Consider the following 21,148-nt stretch of genomic DNA (forward strand, 5'->3'; position numbering starts at 1 on the left):
AAAATAGATCACAAAGAATGGGGAAGCCTAACATGGAGAGGAAGATGGGGAATGTTAATTTTAAAGGCTGTAGAAGCAGCGCAGGAAACAACAGAGACCTAAACTGCCTACGACTCAAGTTAAAAGTACTTTACAGCAACAGCAGGATAGAGATGTGGATAAGTAGCTGGCATCTGAAAACTGTGCCTTTGTCTAGTAAACTAATGATCCCATTCACAAAATCAGTATGCTTAGCCAAAGAATTGTTACTCTGAGCAATCTATTTTAGTACTTTCACCTGCCATGAGCATACTCTACCTGCAGCTCTTGTTAATGAAGCACATAAATCCAGGGCCAACTGAATCATTTCTCCTTGTTGGAAAGGGTTCAGAAAAGGTCCAAAATGCTCCTTACCCAAGAGCTCTGTAGCTATGGCTGCTAGACTGCCGGGGGATCCAGTAATCAAGTGAAGTGATGACTATACAGCTAATGGCATCACAGAAGGATTTCTAATTTGTTTTTTTATAAATATACTCAAAATGCAACAGAAATAACACTGAAAACTTCTCAGAATGCAAGTCTCAGAATAGACAAAAGCATTGGTTGCTTACATAGAGTCTAAGTCCAACCCCCTGCCATGCAGGACTCTCAGCTAAAGCATCCATGACAGATGGCCATCCCAACACAAGAGTCCACCACCTCTTGTGAGAGTCCATTCCACTGTTCATCAGCTCTTACTGTCAAAGTTATTCCTGATGTTCAGAATCTCCTTTCCTCTAACTTGAATTGATTGGTTCAAGTCCTACCTTCCAGAGCAGAAGAAAACAAGCTTGCTCCAGCCCCCATGTGCCATTTAAATATTTAAAGATACATCTGTACATCACCTTCATAATAACATGTTCTTTTAATGCACTGCATGCTGTAACTTTGATATCTTCATTCCATGTTGACTCGTGTTAAGCTTGTGGTCCACTAAGAGCCCAGATCCTTTTCACATGTACTGCTAGTAAACCAGGCGTCCCCATCTTATATTTGTGGTTCTTCCTGCTTACATGTAGATCCTGACATTTGTTCCTATCAAAATTCATTTCGTTAGTTTGGGCCCAGTTCTCCAATCTGTTAAGGTCATTTTGAATCCTGGTTCTGTATTCTGCAGCATTAGCTACCCCTCCCAGTTTAGTGTCACTGTCGTAGTCTCATGCTGCCCAACCACAGCAGAGCTCAGTGGCAGGAGAGGCCAGCCAACCAGCTCAGGGAGGTACTTGCCTGGACACAGAGTCCCTATACAGGGACTCTGAGTCCAGTCCTAAGGTTAGGAGTATTTGAGTTCACATAGTCAGATGGTCCGGGGCTCAAGAAACTGATGAGTCCAAGGTCAGGAGAAGCAAGAAGCAGCAAAGTCTGGCCAGGAACGACAAATATTGTTTCCAGCATCTGACTGAGGCTGGAAACCCTGCTTAAGAAAGCTGGAGCCAGCTGGTTCACATCAGGAGTAAGAAGGCTGATCAGCAGCAGGTGAAGTCACTCTGCCTTCTGCTCCTTCAGGCTGCTGCTCAGCAGGTGAAGCCAATTCCTGGCCCATGATAGTCACCTGCAAATTGGATGAGCATCCTTTCCATTCCTCCATCCAAGTCATTTATAAAGATGTTGAACAACACCGGGCCCAGGACAGAACCTGGCTGTCAGGGTTTGGGAGGACTCTGAAGAATGTTGGGCAAAGGAGGGGGACCAGTGATTTATTGGGTTTGACAAAGCAGGGACCAGGGATGATTGGAACTGTAGTCCAGGATCACAGGTTCCCTATGCCTACCCTATATCTTTGATGAGGTGCATTTTGCTTCATGAAAGTCTAGGCTGGTGTGGAGTTTGGATGTCAGAATAAAATAGGAGACACATAAACTCCATATATTTTGCTCTGAGCGTGTTGTAGGAGGGGCAGATGGAAGTGCAGAAAATAAAATAAACATCACTGGGAAACATTTATGATCTGCATAAAGGCTTTTTACCCCTGCAAACTGTAGTTTTAAGTGCCTTGTCTGGGGCTCATAAACAGTGAATGGCATTTTAGGATTAAAAATCCAAGGTTGTGCCTTCTGTCTCTTTGCCTGGATTACTAAACAGCTCTTGCTGTCAAAAATGCTAATTGGGCTTTCATGGGGGGTGGGGAAGGCTATCACCAGATGTGTAAATCTTCTTTTCGCTCCATACTGAAGCTGCTGTACATTTCATAAGACTGGGGAAAGGGGAATGAGTCGTCTAAACATCTGACTAACAGTAAATGGATGTAATCCATTCCACGAAAATTCATCTTGAAGAAAGCTTTTCACATAAGAGAAAAGAAATGGAAGAAAACAATGATTTGAAAATACTGAGGTGTCTAAGGTCATTAACATTAAGAAGGTGCAGTAAGTAAACCATGAAATTTAATTAAACTCACACAGACAGGAGTCCAATTGCAATGCCGCGTGGGTCAGAAGTCTTTTGCATTGTAATGGAGACATGATTCCATCCATTCTAATTCTGATCCTAACTTCAGATTAATCAGGGTGAGCAGCTTATTCATTAGTTCATGCATGGTCATTACCTGTTTAAAAGATAAATGATACCAATGCTTCCTGCGGTTGCAATCCTTTCTTATCAGCCTCCTGTGTCTTTGACAGCAAATTGATTGGCAGATGTTAGCAGCTGATGAAGATGCTTCTGTCTAGTTCTTGAAAAGTACCTCCTGCAGATCAAGCTACAGTTAAACTCACAGAAGCATGTCAGGCCAGGCCAGGCCAGGCCTCACCCCACCCCTTCTTGGTCGGGTGGTGAAACTAAAGCTTCTCTTTGGAAATGGCTTGCTCCTGCTGGAGCTGTGCAAGAGTCATATCTTTTGTGTGATGCAAAGGAATTTATGGAAGAGCTGGGCTTATAATTTAGGGAGGGGCACTAGCTCAGTTGTAGAACACATGCTTGGCATGTAGAATGTTATCTAGTTAAAAGGATCCAGTAACCCACCAGTGATGGGAAAGACATTTCTGCATGAGACCCTGGAGATGCAGCTGGCAGAGTAGACCATCCTGAGCTAGTAGAACAAATAATCTGCCCTGGTCTGCTACTGCATCTTTGAGAGCATTTTCCTAAGGCATGTAATTCAGCGAGCAAGATCAATCTAAGGTTTGGTCAGTGTCTGGATGAGAGACAGACTTGAAATCTGATGTATTGACCTTTTAGTCCCTGGAAGAAAGTGGGCCATGCATGAAAATAAATAAATCTCAGAAGGCACTAAAAGCAGCGAGTGAACAAATGTTTATCAGCTAAGAGAGTCATGGGTTTTCCATTCTCTTATATTATTTATTACAATTACAGCCTGCCTTTCTTCCAAAGAACTCAAGGCAGTGTATGTAGTTCTTCCTCTCCTGCCCTTTTATCCTCACAAGAAGTTTGTGAGATAAGTTAGGCTGAGAGACAGTGATGGACCCAAACTCACGCACGGAGGTTCATGGCTGAGTGGGGAACCTGGGTCTCTCTAATCCTAGATGATGTTGTGCCATCAACATGCATGGTATTTCCTCAAGTATAAGGAGACAGGTCCCTGTCCCAAAGAGCTTAAAAGCTAAAATTTGGTGTAGGAAACAACAGAGGGAGGGAAGGAAGGGTTTGGTTGCATTAAGGCAACAGATGGAGTTAAAATGAAGTTAAAGAATAATAGCAGTGCAGCGTTAGTAAATGACAGTTTCTCACCCAACATATACACCAGAAAAAAACTCCTAAAACAATCGAAAGGTGGAAATGATCCAGTAACTACCATGCTTGCAAGGACTGTAGACAGGTGCTTTCATTCTACCCCGGGCTGGATCTAGACACATCAAAAAGGTGTTTCAGGAAAACATGTGCTAAACTTCATAAATGGAAATCACATTGGCAAAAGACGGGACTCCGCAGCGCCATCTGGTCACAGTATTATAATGCATATAAAGTGCTTTCTCTTCACCAATGTAGCTTAGTCCCTGTCTTATCTTAACACTTCAGCTTGCATGTAAAAGCATTTTTAGTTGCATTTGAACGTGTGCCTTATGTCAGACCTCCATGGCTGATCAGGATTCAGATCCATAAAAGTGATAATTGGGCTATTCCTACAGTCTGAGTGGTACAGAGAGTAGTGCCAACTTGGGCTTGTGGGAAGGCACTGCCATCTTTTGCATTCTGCCGCAGGCCAAGAGGTTATAGATTTGGCACATTAAGTTTCATAGTAATTGACTAGAACAAAGGAAGTAGGCTGCATATTTAGAAGTGGAAAGACTTTACAGTGGTACCTCATGTTACGTACTGTCCCCCTTACGAATGCTGCGGGTTATGCACTCCGCTAACCCGGAAGTAGATGGCCCTTGTTGCAGCCTTTGCCCCGGGATGCGAGCGGAAGTCACGCTCCAACAGCACGGCAGCAGCAGGAGGCACCATTAGAGAAAGCACGCCTCATGTTATGAGCGGTTTCGGGTTACAAACGGACCTCCAGAATGGATTAAGTGCATAACACGAGGTACCACTGTATTTGGTCGTCAATTCTGGAGAGGGGAAGGTCCCTGTGCATTTTTCCTTCTCTACTTTTGCATAAAGTCACCCTGTGACAAATATGTCAGTTGACTAAATAAGCCTTTATTAAAAATGAATTGAACAGCAAATCTAGGAAATCTTCCCTAAGCAGCCGCAGCTTTAGAAGACCAGATTTGCCTTTCTAATTAAAATGCTGTCAGTTTTAAATGTAATTCTCCACAAGAAACAAGTTCTAGGGAAAGCAAAAGAGAGTGGTGGTGGTGGGGAGGAGGCTCAAGAAGCTGCTCAAACAAATTTCAAAGAGATTTATTTTGTATATTTCATGATGATCATGTTCATCTTTCCATCTTAAGTGTGTTCGGCTGGAGAATTGGTGCCGTTGGTAATAAGCTGTCGAGTAAATGCAAAGTACTGTTAGCTTCAGTTACCTTCAGCAGGGGATCAGATCAAAGAGCAAGTTGTCTGATGTGCGAGGTTACATTTTGTTTTTCAAAAATGAGAGATTAGTGTGATACAGTTCTTCCTTTGTTGTGCAAAGAATTAATCCATTAATTAAACCAAAACAAGAGGCCCTGACATAGTTTGAGAATGAGGCATCTCCATTCCACTCTTGCAGAAAAATTATGTCAAATTAGGTGTGAGGAAGAAAGTGGAGTGAAGATTTCTGCGTTGGAAGGAGCTATCTACATCCGAGAATGTAAAAAATTTTACCTTCCGAATAAAAATCAATGCATGCAAACAGTTTACCAAATGACTATGGGAGCAATTCAGTGTAGCACTATGGCAATCATTCCATCAGTGCAAGCATTTCAGCTTGCCAAGTTGAATGTTTCCCCCTCCTTCCAATGCACACGGCGGATGGGAAAGCCCGGTTGCACTAGCGGAAGTCGTTCCACAGACTTCCTCATTAGCTGAATCCTGCCCTATGTGCATGCTTAGTCATAGGTATCCATCCTTGGTGTTGAAACAGGTACAAGGTCTGAGCCCTAAGGCTTGGGGTGGAGCACTGGAGGAGCTAATGAGCGAACCACATACTGTATTGCCTGAGGAAATAAAATGGAATTATGTTCGCTACTGCTAGCTTGCCGTTTTCTCATTTTTATCTTCCAGTCTTTCACCTGCCTGATGTCCTGCCATCAGTATGTATAGTGCACATTTTTGCAGATCAAGCACAAGAGAAGTCATTTCTTCATCAGTTAGCAGCACTCTTAATACTACTACTACTACTACTAATAATAATAATAATAATAATTTCTATTTTCATTGTGACTGCTGCTGTTTTTTTCTTCAAGAAAAACCTTCCCTAGCTTTGATGGATAAAGTTTTACTTGTTGCATTTTTTAACTAGTCTACATACATACAAAAAGTTATGAAATCCCTAATTCCCGTTGCTTAAGTTCAACCAAAAAGAGTTGAAGAAGAGGCAAGAGGACAGGGTTGCCAACTGACCAGCATCACCTGTGTTTATGCCTTTAACAACTGCTTGATCCATAAAAATGATCAGATGAAGGTTTTTCATAGTATGACAATTATACTAGAGATTATTGCCATCCAGTTAAGGGTTTGAGGGTTCAGGACAAACAAAAGAAAAGTGCTTCACAGAGCATTAAACTATGGAACTACATCCCACTAGTGATGGTCACCAACCTGGATAGCTTTCAAAGAGGGTTAAATTCATGGTGGACAGAGGCATTGGACCACTGAATATCAGTTGCTGGGAAATGTAATGCTGTTGCCCCCAGATCCTGCTTTCAGGCTTCCCATAGGCATCCGGCTAATCACTGTGAGAGCAGGATGACTCTTCAGGACAGGATGACCAACATGACTCTTCTTATTTCTTTAAATGAATTACCATGTGTTAATGCTGGCAGATCAAGCTGCCGTTAAAGGCATAGGAGCAGTAAAAGAAAAAGAAAAAGGTGGGCAACCCAATGAGAGATGTCTGTTTCCTAACATAGCAAATTTAATAATGTGCAAGAACCATCTGGTGATTTCATCAGAAGAGGTCCTTTGCTCTCCCCACCACCACCACCACCACACACACATTGAGTTATCCAAACATTAATTAAAGCTTTCCTCTGCACAACTGCACCTCCGCTTATTGCTTCCATAGATCTGATTCTATGAAAAAAGATCCTCCTTATTCCAAACACCCACTATGTCAATGAAAGAGAATAAATCTAAAGGGCAGGTGCACAAATCCAAATGTCAAGATTTATGACACTGTGCTTTGGGAGTACAGTACTAAGCTGAGCTGAAGATAATAATTATTCTCTAATGAACAAAGTGCTTAGAAGGAAACAGCATTGCATCTTTTATTGTGACACAAAGCAGGTAAACCTTAGGTTTCAAGAGTGGTGGGATTACCCTATGCAGAAAGATTCAGACCTCAGGCTATCGATGCAGGGCAAATGAAACTTTTTTCTGCATGCAGGGGAAAACACACCCAAATCCTTAGTGTACCACAAGCGGAGGAAATCCCTCTGTTCCTCCATCAATTAAGATGCCTTCAAAAGAAAATGTATTAAATATCAGCAAAGTACCCAGGGTGGTTATGTGTGTAGATGTACAGTACATGCATACATACGAACATACATTCTCATGTTGGCTAGCTAATCAGAATCTGCTGAGCAACGTGTTTGTTTGTTTGTTGGTTGGTTTAAAAATTAATATTAGGAAAGGGGGAAATGTGTGTTCAATGTTGCCACTAGGGTTCAGACTAAACTTGCCCCCAACATATCTAAAATACAGGTTGGTTGCAGCATAATGGTTTAGCATTTCATGAGTGTACCTTCTTTTTCCCGTGGGTTCTCCTTGTCAGATTCAAAACTCAAGCTACCACCATAGTTGGAAGTTTTAACACTTTTCTGTATGAAGTCAGTATGTAGCATCTCACCATGGGTCTACAGGCTACAAACTGATAAGGCATGACAGAGATCTAAGACACATGGCTAGGCTGAAGACGTTGATCCAACCCTTGACATTCCCCCTGTGCTCTCATTTTGAAGAGTGGGGCGGGCACAGTTATTTGCACAGTTGATGTCCCCTGCCTCAGGCTAGGCAAGTAAATAGGTACTCCTGGGTAGACGCTGTACATGTAGGACTTGTTTGCAGTAGCACTGTAACCACTGCATCTCTGGAGGTGAAGGTGGAGTCAATGGAGCCAGCTCACTATTGGATTTGTCCCAAGTGCCACCCAAGAAAGGGGGCGAGGCTCTTTGGTGGCAAAGGAAGGCAGCAAAGTCACATCAATGGCACTTGGGGTGTCAGATATTGCGTGGGCAGACCACTCTCCTGAAAGCCCATTAGACCAGCAGTTCTCAACCTGTGGATCCCCAGATGTTGTTGGACTACAACTCCCAACATCCCTGAGCTCTGGCCTTGCTAGCTAGGGGTGATGGGAGTTGTAGTTCAACAACATCTGGGGACTCACAGGTTGAGGAAAGGCTGCATTAGACCCTTCTCATGGATCCATATCTCCCCACCTCCCAATTCACTGGGACCCTCTCCCAGTTCAGAGTTCTCCTTGGGTTCCAGTTTCCCATCCCCCAACCCGCTAAGGTCAGCCTCTTCCATTTCTCCTCCATTGCTGCCCACCATCCAACCACCCGCTCCAAGATATCTCCACATGACTCATGCCTTTCATTGAATGTGACATTGAACATTGTATATTTTTAATGTAGGATTGTTTAACTCTTAGTAGGGGGAAATAGCTTCCATGATGGTTCAGCGTCTGATTATGTATCACTGAGCTATTCAAAACCAAAATTAACAAGCCAAGCCCAACTGTCCACAGCGCTCCCCCATCCCCCCTGCTCTCACCCCTAAGTAATGACAGCAATATACAATCTGGTAGCGTGAGCCATCAATATAACTGACAGGCAGTTCCCCCCCCCCCTGCAGTGTTCAGTGATTAAGAATAAGAAAACCATGACTAAGGTCTAAAGGCTGGGATTTTTAACTGCAGCTGTGGGAATTTAAGTCATAAAAATATCTTGGCTTCTCAAAAAGGAGAAAAGCTGTATAATTTGCAGCTGGAGATGAATATGATTATTTGGCATGCAAATGCAGCTTGTCAGATTGAAGTGGCCGTCATCAGCAGAAATGATGGTATTAAATGCTAGCCAGTTATTCTTGTTTGGTGCCTCTGTGCTTGCTACAAGTGCTTCCCGTCGACAGGAAATGGGAGGGGAAGCAGGAAGGAGGCAGAGAGATGGAAAATCAAACAGGAGAGGAATCAGGAGACTGAGCTGCAAGCAGAAGAGGGGTGCAGATAGAACAGCCCTTGATTCCTCACCGAAAAAGTGGACATAGAACCTGCATAAAATGTGAATATGTTGAGATGCAAATTTAGAAATAATTTTTATGATTTAAATAGAAATACAATGCATCTCACCATGGGGGAGAAGACAGTGACTGGTGATGGCCTGTGTACCTGCTCAGTCTGCCAACATTTGATAGGCAGCTTCAAGGTCCATGCTGCTCTTTCTTCTTAGAGTTCTTTATCTTTAAAGCAGACTTCAAACAGAGGACTTTCCTCTGTAAATTAGAACACACGGCCATCTAAGAGACAAAGTCTGCAGCGGAATGAGAAGCAGGTATATGAAGGAGCAGTGGTGGATGAGACAGATGGCTGGGGAAAAGAGGGGAGAAGAGGAAGCCAGTGAGGACTGAGGGAAAGTGGATAGGCAGTGAACTTTAGAGGTCTTGGGCCCAAGAGATAAGAAAGGAGCAAAGAGGGCAGCAGTGGAAATGTTCAGATTTATCTATTGATATGAACTATGCAGGCCAATCTGTCTATCCTATCTAATGGATACACTTATGCAGTTTGACTTTATTTCTGCAACTTTGCATAACATATCCATGCATTCAAAGCATTTGACATTTGGGGCAAGTGCTGAGGTGACAGAAGGTGTAGAGAAGTAGTGAGAGCAAGTCCTTGAGACCCTCAACAATGCCACAAAATGAGTTAGAAAAACTCAGGCCTGTGGGCTAGCAGGGTGTTTGCAGGTTCGGAGTGTAGAGGGCTAAGTGACTTGTCCAAGTGACATCTATAAAGACCCAGCAGCTGGCACCACATTATTCTATTCTTAGTTCCTCAACATATTTGCTAGTCTGCCATCGTTATATCTTTTTAAGCTCTGGCCACATTCCTTGACAACTGGTATCTGTGAATCCTGGACGCTTAGAGTCTTTCTTCTAGGAATTCAAAAGCAAATGCAGCATCTGGACTTGCGATGAGATAGTCATTTTTCCATTTCCCCAGTTTCAGACAAAACTAAAAGTTTCACATTTATTCAGGATGGATTTGCCACTGGGCATGTGTTCTCTCTGATTTCCATCACCATCTCTCCCTCTCCCTTGCACTCTCTCTCTCTCACAAGCTGACCAGCTGCATTTGTCTAAAATGATTTCAAATCAAGCTGATATAAAGAAGGTGACTGCATCATGTTTGGAAGCTGCACCAGAGTTTAGATGCAATATTTAAATGCAGAGTTTAGTATGATGTAAAAACAATGCACAGTGTAAGGAGCAAGTCCGATTTAATGTTTTTAAATAGTGGAGATCAGTTAAAATGCATTGGTTTCCTCTTCTACAGCAAGTTCTGAAAACCTAGTTCTGCAGTATGGTTGATTTTTAACTGGGGAAAAGCCAGCCATGAATGGCTAGAAATCTTCGCATCCCTAAGGCTGCAGTCCTGTACACACACTTTCCTGGAAATAAATCTCATTCGCTACATTTGCATGTGATGCTCATCCATAAACTATTATGTACTAAGCTATTAGTTAGCATCAGCTGTGTGTGAAGGGTTTTGCTTAAGAGGTCTCAACTCATGGTCATAGCTTTTTTTGCTCTAACAGACTGATGCACATAGAGACCTATAAACTCAGCTAACTAGCCAGGCTAGAGGCCTTGTGCCTTATCTTGTGCTAGGAGCAGCTTTAGTCCCAAGGTTGTAAACAACATTCCACAAATGTCAATTTTGCTGCAAGACCACATTTGATAAACCAACAATAAGTCAGTGTTTGTTAGCATGAAACCAACTGCAATCCTGGGTTTGGATGCCACACCAAGCTAAATTCTTCATTGTTTGTTTACCCACTTCTGAAAAAGCAGAAGAGAAGTGGAATGCACAGTATTTCATACTAATAGCTTTTGGCTTCGCATTATGAGCAATTTTACACATTGTGTTATTAGACACAGCTAGGATAGCACTGCAATATACCTCTCCCTGCAGCAGATACTCTTTGTTTTAATAGTTGCAAGGTTTATTAGAGAAACAACAAGGATGAGGTGACAGATGACATGTCAATGAATAAACACAAATGTGGTGCTTAAAAAAAAAGTTTGACAGCCCACCCGAAGCATGGAGTGAGAGGCGCAGGGCAAAATGCATGGCTGATCCAGAGCTTGACTTCCTGGCTATGCCCGTCATGCAAATGGCAAAGCCATCTTTAAATTCTATGCTTGGCATTCACCTCGAACTAGACCACCAGGGAGGCTCACCTGGTGCCTTCATTGCATATCTTTTGGTACCAGGCAAAAATGTTCCTCTTCTCCCAGGGCTTTGACTAATTGAACCATCTATAGCATTTTAAACTGAGAGTGGGGTATTGTTTTTGTTGGTTACTATGGTATGTATTTTTGTGTTTTGTATCGCAAGCCACCCTGTGATCCTCAGATGAAGGGCAGTATAGAAATTTAATAAATAAACAAATCAAAATAAACCAGCACAATGCTTAGGTCTTGGTGGTTCCTACAGTGTGTACTTCCTACCAGCTGGATTAACTAGAACAGGGTGTGATTTTTCCAACTGTTAAGTTACACATATCAGTTCGAAGGAACTTTTCAGGAACGTGGGCAGCTAGTTCCTTCATGATTGTGACACTCCAGCTACCAAGTGGCACAGACGATGAAATGTCACTGCTGTTGCTTCTTGTGCGAATGCAACATTTCCCTTTTTATAGCTAGAGCTGCTATTGGCAATTTTGTAATGGGCTGAGCAGAGGAATGGCGTGGGAGGGTGCTTTTACCATTCACATACACAGTGCAGGGCTAAGCCCTTTAATTCCTATCCGTGCCATGCAATGGATATGAATTAACTTGCCCTTTCAACCACTACTGCTTCATCATCCCTAGGATTAATTACAGTTCTGGATTTTATATCAGAGTGGTAAAATGAAAATTATTATTAAACAAATCTCAGCTATTAAAAAGAAGAAGCAACTTCTTGTACACATGGAGACCCAGGTTCAGAAGGCTCTCCACAGAAGGTTTGCTCAGTCAGTAGTGCATAAGACTCTTAATCTCAGGGTTGTGGGTTTGACCCCCACATTGGGTGAAAGATTCCTGCATTGCAAGGGGTTGGGCTAGAGGATCCTCATGATCCCTTCCAACTCTATGATTCAAGCTTCATGGTACAGGAGGCCTCCCTTTCCTGTCTTCTGCCATCGATGGCAACCCCATAACTTTTCTTCTTGGTAATTCCAGTGTTTGGGTCCTTCGCTATTGTTATGGTGATATTCTTCACATGCTAGTCCAACTTCAGTGGACATAAAACCATTAGGGAAAGGCATGCTAGTTGCAAGTTCCTCCTGAAATCTATTGTTGCTTTCATCAGCTGTTGATTGTTCAAGCCGAGATAATTTGTGTGGAGCTGCTTTTCATAAGATTGTCGTGTAATTTGTCCTCATGCATCTATGAAAGTGACATGTTTTAGGATCTGTGTAGAGACAAGACACATGGAAGTGGTTTATTTACATAGTAAGCTGGCATTGAACAGTTGTTCTCTCAAGGGGCCTCCACATGCTGATCATTATATAGGAAGGTGGCCTCCAGGTGAAATTTGACAAGATACGATAGGTGCTAGTGACTGGAACCTTTTAATATAACCTCAGGCATGCACATTTAATATTGCATGCACATTTATACCTTTTTAAACTAAACAGTGCACAAAAACTAATGCTTGTGCAAAAGCAGAGCTTGTGGGTTGCACTCTTATTATTTTATACTCCTCTCCTTTAAATTTACCTTCACTCTTTCTTTTTCCCTTTTCCTGCAGATCTCTGTCTGGGCGTATAGTTGGTGGGGTCTGGTGGTTTTTCACCTTGATCATCATCTCTTCTTACACCGCCAATCTAGCTGCGTTCTTGACAGTGGAGAGGATGGTGTCTCCCATAGAGAGTGCAGAAGACTTGGCCAAGCAAACAGAGATTGCTTATGGGACTCTGGATGCTGGGTCTACTAAAGAATTCTTTAGGGTAAGAGAAATTACTTCTGACTTCACTATACAAAAGCAAGAGTCTCGTGCTAGCTCAGGAAATGCAGCACACGCGGGGTCTGCCAGATACCATAAATACTCCAGAAGCACAGCATAATTACACGCTTCCACAGATTACTGAGTAATTACACTTAGCAGCATCAAAAGTAATTACCCTGTGACTTGCAGCTCAGGTTTAGAGAATAATAAGTACTTGGTTAGCTCTGTAATTTAATGGTACCATTTGCCCAATGTAAATACATTGGTGTTACACTCAAGGGGAGCTTATGTAGCAAGGCCCCCTCCTCCAAAGTGCACTTCCTTTCAATGGTCTAATGCCCCCTGTTTCTCACTTCCCTCAGCCAGCCCACTCCATTTATGGAGTGCAGTGCAAATGTGACACTTCAATCGCTCCTACTGTTCATCACATGAGGCTGTGTAATACTGAATCCCACCATTGGAATACTGTCTACCCGCAACAGGTTTTCGGAAGTCTTTCCCGGCCCTGATATACCAGTTCACAATTACTGGCAATTCCAGTGATTGAACCTTGAACCTTCTGCACTACATATCATGTATTCTGCCACTGATTGATGGCCTCAATGCAGTGCTAGTTGTAGGAGTTGCGTTCCTAGCCTAGTTCCTAGTATTTTGCCAAAGTATTTGCATCTTTAGTTGCAAATCCCTCTTTCATTTCATTCAGCCTAGTTCTTGTTCCCTTAAAGGTGCCCTTGCAATCACAGAAACAACAGCAGAGGCCTACCTGCGTAGCGCCAACAATCCATGCAATACGTTTCGCCCCATACTCACTGGCAGGGATTGTGTGGAGGCCGTTCACCTCTATGAATCAGCCCCCAGCCCCGAGTCCTTTCTTCTCCCTACCTATGCAATGTGTGGGCACGCAGCCCAGCAAAATGTGTGTCTTCCTTGGTGTATGAATCTCTGCTCTATTAACACATGCTAAGAGCAGTGGATTTATGCTATTCTGGACAGAGATCTAAAATAGCGGTTTTTGAGAAGATGTGGACGTACATGAAGTCAGCTGAGCCCTCTGTTTTCGTGCCGACAACAGAAGAGGGGATGAAGCGTGTGAGGAGATCCAAAGGGAAGTATGCCTACCTGCTAGAGTCTACCATGAATGAGTACATTGAACAGAGAAAGCCATGTGACACCATGAAGGTGGGAGGTAACTTGGATTCCAAAGGCTATGGCATTGCAACGCCAAAAGGTTCACCACTGAGGTAGGTAGACTGAATGTGTTACTCCTTTAACTGCGGCCCAAGCAGTCAAAGCATCCATAAATGTGCCTCCAGACTCAATTACCACAGTATACAGATAATGATACTCAGGGCGTGGGTGGGAGATGTGAACTGCTGGACTGCTGCTTAACAGTGAAGCCAGTTTGTCAAGGACTGCTTTTCCCCCCATTTTGCAATGACTTCACTCCCTATGTTTTAATTGATTGTAACTGGGTATTTACAGCTGGCGTTGTGTGGCATACTGGCTACTGATTAACAAAGTAATACTTTGACGCAGCTTGCTTGTTTTATGGTGCATGAGAGTTGTGCAATATGTATTACAGTCCTTGTTTGGATTCAAACTTTAAAAGGGGGGATTCTACCGGTAAAAGTGTTTCAGTGTGTGCATGTCTGAACAAAGAGATGCAAATCTGTGTAGGGCGAATAAATGGAAAAGCTAAGTGTTTTCCTTTTAGCTAGGCAACAAAACAGCTCAAAGGTTCTTATGCTTAGCTGGTTACCCTTAGCAACCAAGTCCTAGTTGGTACAAGTACTGGGCCAAAGTGTTGCAGAGGAAGGCATGACTAGACAACATGCACGCAGGATACACACAAATGGAATGCACAACAGCCACACAGTAGAAGCGACAAGCTGAACAGAAACACGCACACAATAATGTGCGGGTGCATTAACCACGCACCAGAAACACTTTGCAGCATGTTATTATCCACACAATTCTCTTCATTTCTATAGCGATCAATGACGTGGCATACATGACTTGATTCTCTCACCTACACTCCAATACCAGGGCAAGGCAGGAATTGTGTGCCGCTGCAGGGTTTGGGTCTGGATGTGAGTCTTATGTTTTAAAGGAGAACAACATTTGCTGAGGGAGATTGCTATTGTCCTTTTTAAATTGAGATTTTAAAAGAATCCTGCTGTGCCAAAATCTTTAGTGTATATTGAAAAAGCTGCGGCATTTCTTCTGGAAAAAAAATGAGAACAGAAAAATGCAAAGGTTGATTTATCCTGTTCTTCAAAATATCCTCTGTACGAGGAAAGGAAAGGTGAGGAGAGGGAGACAAATATGGTCATTCTTAACATGACTTCCCAGCTCAATAGAAACAGCCAAGGGAGGACACTTTGTTTTTCCATTTGGTCTGATGGTGCTTCTTTGGAACATATGGTCTCAGTTTCCCTTCCCATAATGTTTGTTGTGTGTGGTCATTTTAACTGTTTAAACTAATATTATATGCTCTTCAGTCACCCTCTAGCATCTCTCTGCACTATTGCAGGAGAGCAGTCCAGGGAATGCATTCTGTTCTGTGACTGACTCTATTCTTGTTTCTATCAGAGTCCACAGACATTTGGTCACTGAAGTCATTGGGATCAGAATCAGTTGTGAGTGGAAAACATTAGGCACTATGTACCACCACCACGACCCAAAACAATGTAAACATGTCAATAAAAACAGTCCTGCAACACAATTCAGGCATTAAGAATAATAAACACTAAGCAATTATTTATTTATTGCATTTATACAACACCTTTTTCTCCAAGAAGAACAAGATGCCATATACAGTTCTCCCCCTCCTCATTTGATCCTCTCCAGCTGAGATCAGACAGGCCCCCTTCCTGTTGCACTTCTGGTTCTGACAGTGGACATTTTAATTTAATTTAATTTTATTTCTAGTTTTGACTGGTGGAGGGGAGGTTTCCCTTTAAAAACAACACCAACCTGAGTTACCTGTGCACTGCTTAGGGACAACTATAATTAAATGTTATATAAGTTGTTTAAATAAATAAATAGACAGAGAAAAGTAGAGGAGGCTGGCACAGTTTGGCATTTCTGGAAACAGCAAATTCCACTGCTCCACAGCAGCTACCAAAAGGCACTTTCCAGAGCTGAAAGGTTAGCATGTGAACAGCAGGAGAGAAAGCAGAGTGAACTGGATCTGGCTGGAAAAGGGAGTCACTGAGGAGAGGTGTCTCAGAGGGCAGAGGGATGGGGGGGGGGGAGAGAGAGACAATAGGAAAATGGAGTCTGAGAGCACAGAACTAGTAAAATTGATCCTCTTGAAATTACATATTTTTTTTCACTGGTCCTCCCCACATGCTTTTATTTTGGTGCACTGAGCATGCCATTTTATATGAATATGCAACATCATCCCATAGAATGAGAAATTTTACTCTTTGTCTTTTCCACTGCTTCATGGCTCGCAGTACTTTTTGGAAATATGCATTTGTGTTTTAACCTATTAATACTAAATAAAAATGAATATTGAACATGCAAAACATATTGGGGGAACCCAATGACACATAATAATTGTGTAATCCAGGGAATGTAAATGAGAAGAGGAGAAACTTTTACTCTCTCTCTCTCAGATAGATAAATAGATCTCTCTCTCTCTCTCTCTCTCTCTCTCTCTCTCTCACTCACACACACACACACACACACACACACACAACTAGAAAGAGAAGTGAATCAGGGGAGGTAGGCGTGTATTCTGTAATTGGCTTTCTTTCTCAAAGTGGTAACCTTTAAGCAAAGCTCCCCAGAGGCCCATAAACTTGTATGTCAATTATTCCAAGTCATTTAAATGAATAAAAGTGTTCCTTGTCAAAGATCCAACAAAACTAACACACTTCAGAGGAAAATGTGCCAGCCAACTCTGTTTTTCATCAAGGATTCTGTGACTGTAAGATATTGAAAGATGCTGTATGAGCTGCAGAGGAGAACCAATTACTTCAAACTTAGTCTCTTAAGGGGAGAAAAACATGGAACAAACAACCTGAGTACTGCAGAATGATCTGTACTTAAAGAACAACAAAGAGTTCATTGGGCTTTATAACGCCGTATTACCCACGCAGGAATTAAAATATTATTTCAGTTCACCGATTACTACATCTTCTTAGATTGCTAAACAATGACTGTACAAATGAGGCTGTGTTCCACTTTAGAATACAGATATAATCATCAGTGTTGCATCATCGGTGCTTGAGCTTAAATACAGCTCACACGCTCAGTGCCCGACATGTGATGTGTCAAATGTGACTCAAAAGTACACCATGTAATACATGCAAGGGTCCCAGTAAAACACCACACAGAATCTTTGTTCGGTTCTTTCAGCAGCACAGTACAGTCCCAGCAATTCCAGTTCTTCCTTTCCGCCCCCCAGTAGCAGTACTCTTTGTACAGGTGGGAACGCCAGATTGGTGGTGGCAGCAGTCCTGCCACTGCAAGCGCACAACCCTGACACCACAGCCATTCCAGCAGAGAAGCCAGTGTTCAAAGGGCATCTGTGCAGCTCTGCTGCACCACACATGCCACTACTGCTTCGTTTCTTTCCACTCCGTGTAATGGGACTAACCCACAAGAGGAAATGGGAGCCCCTTGCAATGGATCATTTGATCAGCCTCAGGTGTGCAGTCTCCCCCCCAACACACACACACACACACACACACACATTGATATAAATATGCACTGTTTCTAAAGAGGCAGTGGAGTTCAGACAGCAGGGAGTGAGATGGGAGAGAGAGACTACCTGACACAAAATTACACCCCAAATGTAAATTGCATAATGCACAGAAAAGTATACTTTTTCTACAACTGAGACACAAAACTTTTGACTCCTGAGTATGCTAAAGCTATCCAATATGAGAAGTTCTGGGTAAGGCAGCAGTATCTACCTTCTTTCTCAGAGGCTTTAGACTACAACTTCCATCAACCCCAACCACTGACTGTGCTGGCTGGGGTTCATGGGAGCTGGAGTCCAACAATACTTGGGCATCGCCAGATTAGGGAAGGCTGGTCTAACTGCACCAATTAAAATTGTTCATTATCCTAGGACCCCAAATAAAACAGCACTTGCTGAAGGAACCTATGCAGATTATTGTGTTGTTTGAGCTGTTAGAACTTTATTATGGTTTGATTCTTTTTGTATATCTAGAACATTATATGCCTTATCTTCTATAATATAAAATCAAGACTACTTCCAGCCTCAAACACTAAACATTTTAAAACCCCAACAAATCCCTCTATTTATTTATTTTTTTGAAAATGATATTTATTGAAATTTTACAGACAGAAAAGATTTACAGAATCAAAAAAGAGACAATAAAAAGTAAGAATAAAAAAAGAAAAGAAAAAAAAGAAAGATACAAAAATACAAAGAAAAAATACAAAATACATGAAAAATAAAAAACAATTAAAAACAAATCAGTATTTTCATGTCTTATATTTCATTTACTTGTTTCCTGACCTCCTCACACCTCCCTTTTTTGTGTTCCATTTCACATGATTAATTCAGCAAATCCTTTCCCTCTTTGTTTTTATCTTAACATATTATAACTTCGTATTTTCATCTAATTATCAATCCATTTTTACATATTCTTTTTAACCTTGTTGCTAAAGCCGTTTCATTTCAATCCAACATCATTTTAACATTCATTAATTTTACAATATTTCTGCAAATAGTCTTTAAATTTCTTCCAATCTTCTTCCAATCCCTCTAACACTGTTATCTAAAAACATAACAACTGACAACAGATCAGCATTAGGAAGTGCTGGAATAAAAAAGCGCCATTACGTTTCCATAGGAGGTGGGGAGGGGGAAAGGACCATTATATAGAACAGCCATAGCCAAACTCGGCCCTCCAGATGTTTTTGGCCTACAACTCCCATGATCCCTAGCTAACAGGACCAGTGGTCAGGGATGATGGGAATTGTAGTCTCAAAACATCTGGAGGGCCGAGTTTGCCTATGCCTGATATAGAATGTCTGGCTTTGGTACGGGCACAATTTCACACTACAGGATAATGGAATCTGAAGGAAGGCCTCCACAGCTAATTTCACAGATAACAAAATATACTTCCCAAGATATGCTGGAATGTTGCCTTTAAATCAAGAGCTAGGCAGCATGGCTTAAAAGAAGTCTCATTATTTCACTGTCAAAAAATCTACACTAGCTGCAGTTTCCAAACCCTTCAGGACGTTTTGCACATGAAATGTGCTGCGTTTATCAATCATTTAGGTTGCCATTTTTTAAAAATTACAGGTATAGCCTACAAGCTGTTCAAGACAACATATATGGTTATGCTCACAACAACCCTATGAAGTAGATTAGTCTGAGAGTGGCTGACCCAAGGTCACCCAGTGAACCTCATGGCTGAGTTGGGATTTGCTCTAACCACGTCACTGCTGACACAGATGTATGGATGACTGAGCAGATTCCTCTCTTTCAGGAAAGGTTAAAGGAGACAGGCCAGATGCAGTAGAGCAAAAGAATTTGACATTGCAAGCAATAGCTCCAGACCCCATATAACCATCCCGCCACTGGGGTGCCTAGGCAGTTTTATCATATTTCCCATGGAATCCTCATGGGGTGCTATCGCTGGCTTTTAAAAAATGGGACCCCTCATCAAGCAAACTGTGCCCTGGCATAACTGAATACAGGGAGCAGAAGAGAATGCATTTTAAGACTTACCAGCACAATTGAAAGGAATTGTAGCACCAATGCACATGGAAAATAAAGAGATGGCACTGTCTAACTGTCACCCTTCCTAACTTCCCTTCCATCACCATCCTCTTCCATCCCACTCCTGCAGTTTGATGTGTCCAGTCATGCAACCCCATTTAATCAACAGCACTGCTGCTATAACTCTGAACAATGATGGGAAAATAAACTGTCCGTCACAAAATAGTCTGGGAAACAGTGTCTTCTTTAGAGCATATTTAACACGGCATAGCTATATAGGATCTGTCCCATTGACTTCAATGGCATTCCAAACATTTAAATCTGATGAGGATCTCTTCCTGTTTCTGTTTTTCTATGTCATGTGAAATGTCTGAAGTGTTCTTTCTCAGTTGTGTGTTGATTTGAACATGTTACGCTTCTTAAATTGATTAAATGTTTATTTTCCCCCTTTTTCTGTTGCTTAACAAGAGATTTATTACTGACCGTTTTTATATGTCTTTTGTGACATGAGGATCACTCAGGAGGAATAGGCGAGCCAGACTCCCCACCCCCATTTCCAAATTATTATCTACATATCTCATTTCTTTTTTATTTTTATTGTTTGCAAAAGGCCAAATTGTTGAGCTGCAGCTGCAACTAGACAAAATGACACTTCTACCGCTCTTGTACTCAATTCTTTCCAAAGGCAACCCTATGCCAATGCTTGGAAATAAAATTTCCTATTGCATCAATTCAGGTGATGTAGAAGATGGGCATCCCGTGTGAGCAGCTGGGCCTTAAAGCAAAGCAAACTTTGCAATTCTGTTCTCTATAGCAACTTTCTGCACTGCAAAAATTCCCAATCGCAGAGAATGCTATGACCCCGGCCCCCTTTTCTTTTCTAATTGCAAGGGAGACAAAAAGCCACTTGGGGGAGAATACGAGAGCAGACTGACGGGTGCTGGTTCACCGATCCCTTGTTGTCACATGAACTTTCCGAGTGTTCTCCGCCTGTTACTCATCGAGTGTTATCTATTCATTTTAAAGAAACCCAGTAAACCTGGCAGTGTTAAAACTGAACGAGCAGGGGCTTTTGGACAAATTGAAAAACAAATGGTGGTACGACAAGGGCGAGTGCGGCAGCGGGGGAGGTGACTCCAAGGTCAGCCTCAGTAAGAACAACCTAGTGGGTATAAACGGCATGGATAGTAACCAGCAACCACACTGCCAACACACCTTTGCATTCAAATACCTGGGGAGAGCAAAGACTATTGGGCAGGCCTCTCGCTGGGTGAGAACATGCACTCTTTGCTTCATAAACAAAGCTCATGGGAAAGGAAACCATGGATCTAGATGGGGTGCCTGCATGGCCATTAAAAGAACTCCTGTTCATTGCACTAAAACCTCTGCGAGACAACACCCCACCTTTCCCCACCTCCGCTCCCACCCTTCAAAGTTTCTGCAGGATCTCTCAAGCATGACCATGGATAGGAGACTGAGATACTGTGCAGGGCTCTGCTACTGGCTGGTTGTCCCTTGCGGATGGGAATGGTCCGCGGCCACCGGCATTAGCAAGGCCATTGCAAGTATCTATGGCAGGTGGCTGAGGTTGCTGGTTACTCAAAGTGATATAGTAATACTCATCTTGCTATGCTGGAGGAAAGAAGGGCGCCAATGTG

General features: G+C 42.4%; 1 protein-coding gene across 9 annotated transcripts in view; it reads left to right on the forward strand.

Annotated features, from left to right (window-relative positions):
* Positions 1 to 21,148, forward strand: part of GRIA1 (glutamate ionotropic receptor AMPA type subunit 1) — a 193,284-nt gene that overhangs the window by 155,762 nt on the left and 16,374 nt on the right. For 4 of the 9 annotated variants that reach the window (XM_053377074.1, XM_053377068.1, XM_053377070.1 and 1 more), the window contains exons 12-13: positions 12,578 to 12,776; positions 13,769 to 14,016. In XM_053377074.1, the coding sequence (XP_053233049.1) occupies positions 12,578 to 12,776; positions 13,769 to 14,016 (447 nt within the window). Of the gene's footprint in view, positions 1 to 12,577; positions 12,777 to 13,768; positions 14,017 to 20,516; positions 20,642 to 21,148 lie in introns of those variants that run through there. The other 5 variants (XR_008328948.1, XM_053377073.1, XM_053377069.1 and 2 more) reach the window with 3 other exon arrangements.

This window comes from Podarcis raffonei, chromosome 2, assembly GCF_027172205.1.
Source record: "Podarcis raffonei isolate rPodRaf1 chromosome 2, rPodRaf1.pri, whole genome shotgun sequence".
Taxonomy (NCBI): Eukaryota; Metazoa; Chordata; class Lepidosauria; order Squamata; family Lacertidae; genus Podarcis; species Podarcis raffonei.